This window comes from Apium graveolens, unplaced genomic scaffold, assembly GCF_009905375.1.
Source record: "Apium graveolens cultivar Ventura unplaced genomic scaffold, ASM990537v1 ctg4522, whole genome shotgun sequence".
Classification (NCBI taxonomy): Eukaryota; Viridiplantae; Streptophyta; class Magnoliopsida; order Apiales; family Apiaceae; genus Apium; species Apium graveolens.
The window spans coordinates 112,442-116,437 of NW_027418580.1; the positions used below are offsets into that span (position 1 = coordinate 112,442).

At 31.5% G+C, this 3,996-nt stretch overlaps 1 protein-coding gene across 1 annotated transcript; it reads left to right on the forward strand.

Annotated features, from left to right (window-relative positions):
- On the forward strand, positions 1 to 663 carry LOC141702014 (secreted RxLR effector protein 161-like). The gene has a single exon (XM_074505725.1). The coding sequence runs from the start codon at positions 1 to 3 to the stop codon at positions 661 to 663; it is 663 nt and encodes a 220-aa protein (XP_074361826.1).
- The last annotated feature ends 3,333 nt before the right edge of the window (positions 664 to 3,996 follow it).

Here is a 3,996-nt window from a genome sequence, read left to right on the forward strand (position 1 = left end):
ATGGGAGGTCTGCGTTATCTTGTACACATGCGACCCGATATAGCTTATGTAGTGGGTATAGTTAGTCGCTTTATGGAAAAATCTACAGTAACATATCTTAATGCTGTAAAACGGATTATGAGATATGTTAAAGGTACCCTGGAGTATGGTTTGGTGTATTCCAGTGTCAGCCAAAATAATATCTTAACTGGATACTTAGATAGTGACTTAGCTGGGCACGTTGAGGACATGAAGAGTACTAGTGGGGTGGTATTTTACTTGAACGAGAGCTTGATAACGTGGGTGTCGCAGAAGCAAAAGTGTGTGGCTTTATCATCCTGCGAGGCGGAATTTATGGCTGCAACTGCTGCTGCATGCCAAGGAATCTGGTCGCACAAACTATTAAGTCAGATAACAGGAAGTCAGGTGGGTCCCGTGATTTTATATCTGGATAATAGATCTGCTATCGACTTAGCAAAAAATCTTGTTTTTTATGGGAGAAGCAAACATATAGACATTAGATACCACTTTATACGTGAATGTGTAGACCGTGGGAAAATAGTCATCAAGCACGTGAGCACAGATATGGAGCGAGCTGATACCTTGACAAAGGCTCTGGTTACAGTGAAGTTCGAACGCATGCGCAGGCTTCTGGGTGTTAAAGACTTGTGCACAGAAGTTTAGATTACGGGGAGATTCTTGGTTTTATTTAATCTAAACTTGTTTATATATATTTTATTTATGTTTTTATTATGTTTGAAAATAGCTGGTGGACGTGCATTGCAGGTGCAGTAGTAGTTTTGATTAAGTCTTTAGCTGTTAGAGTCTTTTTAGGATCATGGAGAAATAAATGGAGTAGTAGAGTACGTGTAGGAGTGTTTTCTATGTCTCAGCTACCACTATTGTCGGAAGCTTATTTATTCTGTTATGTATCTCATTTTATAAACATCAGACTTTCTACTTTTATTCTCTCTGTTAATATAAACACCTATATATATATAAGTTGATAGTTCAGTTTATTTCATCAAAATGTAGCTTAAATTGTTGCAAAACGTATCAATTTTTGAATGATATCCTACAAATATCACAATTTTATTGAAAATTTTGCAGATTGCACAGATTTTACAAGTCGAACGTTGCAAAATATATTATTGTACAAAACATGCTTACTTTGCATAAAATAAATGTTCATGTTCCAGAATATACATATTGTACTTTTAAATATATGAGATTTGCATGATTTTATTGAAGTAATGATATTTGTGAAACATGTTTTGCAAGATAACACGTTTTAGAAGATATTTTATTTGCACAATATAGATGGACTTTATAAGGTGAACTCCATACAACTTTACTCTATAAGTGACTCATAATTTAACAATATTCAGTCACTCGTCAACTGTTTTTATATTTTAAAGCATTTTTAATCACATATTAAAAGAGAGATGCACACGTTATACTTTACTACCCAATAACTAGTACCATTTATGTTTGTTAAAATAATTATTATTTTATTATTTTTATTTTAAATATTATATATATTGTAGACGCAGATGAAATATAATTATATGAATCCATTATATTAACGAAATTCAAGTAATTATATTGAATTTATTTTATTAAATAAAAAAAATTCATAAAGAATCTCTCTTTTCTTCTTTTTTTTTAAAAAAAAAATATTTTAAATATTCCCAATCTCATCGATTAATTTATAAAATTCATAAAAGATTGTGTAATTATATCGATTAAATTTTGATCACTGGGAGGATAATAGTTTTAAAATTATCAAAGATTGATTTTTTAATTTCCAATCAAAAATCAACCAGAAATCAATTTATTTTATTTTTTATTATATATAATTACAAATTTTAATTACCAAAATTAAATCAAAGTTGCACGATTTTTTAAATTTTCTAATTTAAAAAATCATTGAACTTTAATTATAGAGTTTAGAGTAATTTTACAGTAGGAATCATACTAAAATCACACTTATCAAAAATTATTTTAAAGTAAAATTAAATTTAAAATTATTTTTTTCCAAATTTTAGTTGTTAAACTTTTTAGAATCCCTATAGAGTCTATCCAAGGTGAATTCCTTTTAATCTTGAGAGTTTCTTAATAAGATTGTCATACATTTCCATTTCTTTGATAGAGATATGAGGAATTTGAGGTTTGAGTCCTTTGTTTAATAGACTCTTCCATGCAACTTAGCATTCAGCAGTTTTTGAAATCTACTGAAAATGTAAGTGAGTGGCTCACTTTCTTCACTATGAAAATGCTCATATTGCTGAATCAAGAGTTGCATTTTATTTTCCCTTACTTGCTCAGTTCTATCACATATGACCTGAATAGTATCCCAGACCTCTTTAGCAGTTTTACAGTTTATGATCTTATCAAACATGTTACCATCAACACCATTAAACAAAATGTTCATGACCTTCTTATCCTTATGAACTTGTTTAATATCTGGATCAGACCATTCTGCTCTAGGCTTTTGGATGGATGGCTTATTTACTATAGCAGCTCTCATAGGAACATGTGGGCCTTTCTCAATGCAGTCCACATATTCTTAATCTTGAGAGAGTAGATGCAGGTGCATCTTCACCTTCTAATGGTGATAGGTGTCTTTGTCCACAAATGGAATTAACAAGTGCTGCAATTTTTTGACAAACACAAAGAGGAAGGTTTGTAGAAAATCTCACAGGTCATTTTCAAGGTGCTCCTCTAGATTTAGCAAATTTAGCTTATTTCCTTGATTGTCTGAACTTCTTTCCCAATTTCACATTGTTTTCTTCAATCTGGTGTTGGAGTTGCCTGTAGAATTCAAATTCATCCTCATTTGACTGATCCAGCTTTTCTTGTATCTCCTTGAGAGTTTCATTGCTAAAAAGTTTTAGCTGATCTTCCAATTTAAAGAATCTTCTGATATATTTTTCATCCTTGAACTCCATTATCCAATATGGCCTCAAATTCACCCTATCTCCAGTAAAAGGAATGGTTAATACTCTTGGTAGTGCATTTGGATTTCTTCTGTTGTTCATTATCTCCTCAATTGTGTTCAGTACCATTTTCTTGGCAACAATGTTGAATCCAAAATTCTTCTTTACTGAGGAGAAAATTTTCACCAAAACAGAATAACCTTCATTGAGAATTCTGTGAAGTGGCCAAGTCATCTCTCTTCCACCCTTGTACTAAAGTCTAATCTTTCTGGAAGATGTTTGTAAGCATCAATAACTCTAACTTTTTCTAGCTCATCCAGATAAAGATTTATGTCTGAGAATTCTTTAATGTGACAAATGAACAGTTGATCTCCCTTGTTGATAATGGGTTTGGGTTTGGTCACTGACTTGAATTGAAGTTTGACAGACTTGACCATCTTGACTGCTCTTTTCTTTATCTTTCTTGGTTTGGCATAGATTGGAATGTTTAAATCAGGAAGAGGAAGGCTGTCCCAATTATAAGGAAATCTGTGGAGAAAGGAAACACACAAAATCTATTAACAAAGTTGCATTATGGTGATGTACAGATGCTAGATGAATCGATTATTTTATTACAATCCGTAATTGAAGATAAAAAGAATATTTCAGTACGCTTTGTGGTATATATTCAATATGCATATTCATTCTTATATTGGTTAATTGGTTATTTTTTGTTTTTAATATCATGGTCTAATCTATATAATCTGGCTTGTTACTTTTCATGTCATTTATACTAGTTGATTTTTACCTACTACTATTGAAGAAAATAATGGAAACTAAACATAGTCTCTAGTCGTTAGTCCACCTTTTGAAGAAATCTATCTATTTATAAAATTAGATGTTGAAGAAATCTATCAAATAGTTGAATTGGGGTTGCCGGAAAGTGCCCGGAATGCTGCTAGATTTTTTTTAAACCTGAAAATACAAACTTACGACGGTTGTTCATCACATATTCCGTCGTAAATAGGCCCTAATTCCTAAAATATGACGTTTTTTCTGTCAGAAATTTCTAACTTACGACGCATTTTTCTGTCATAAA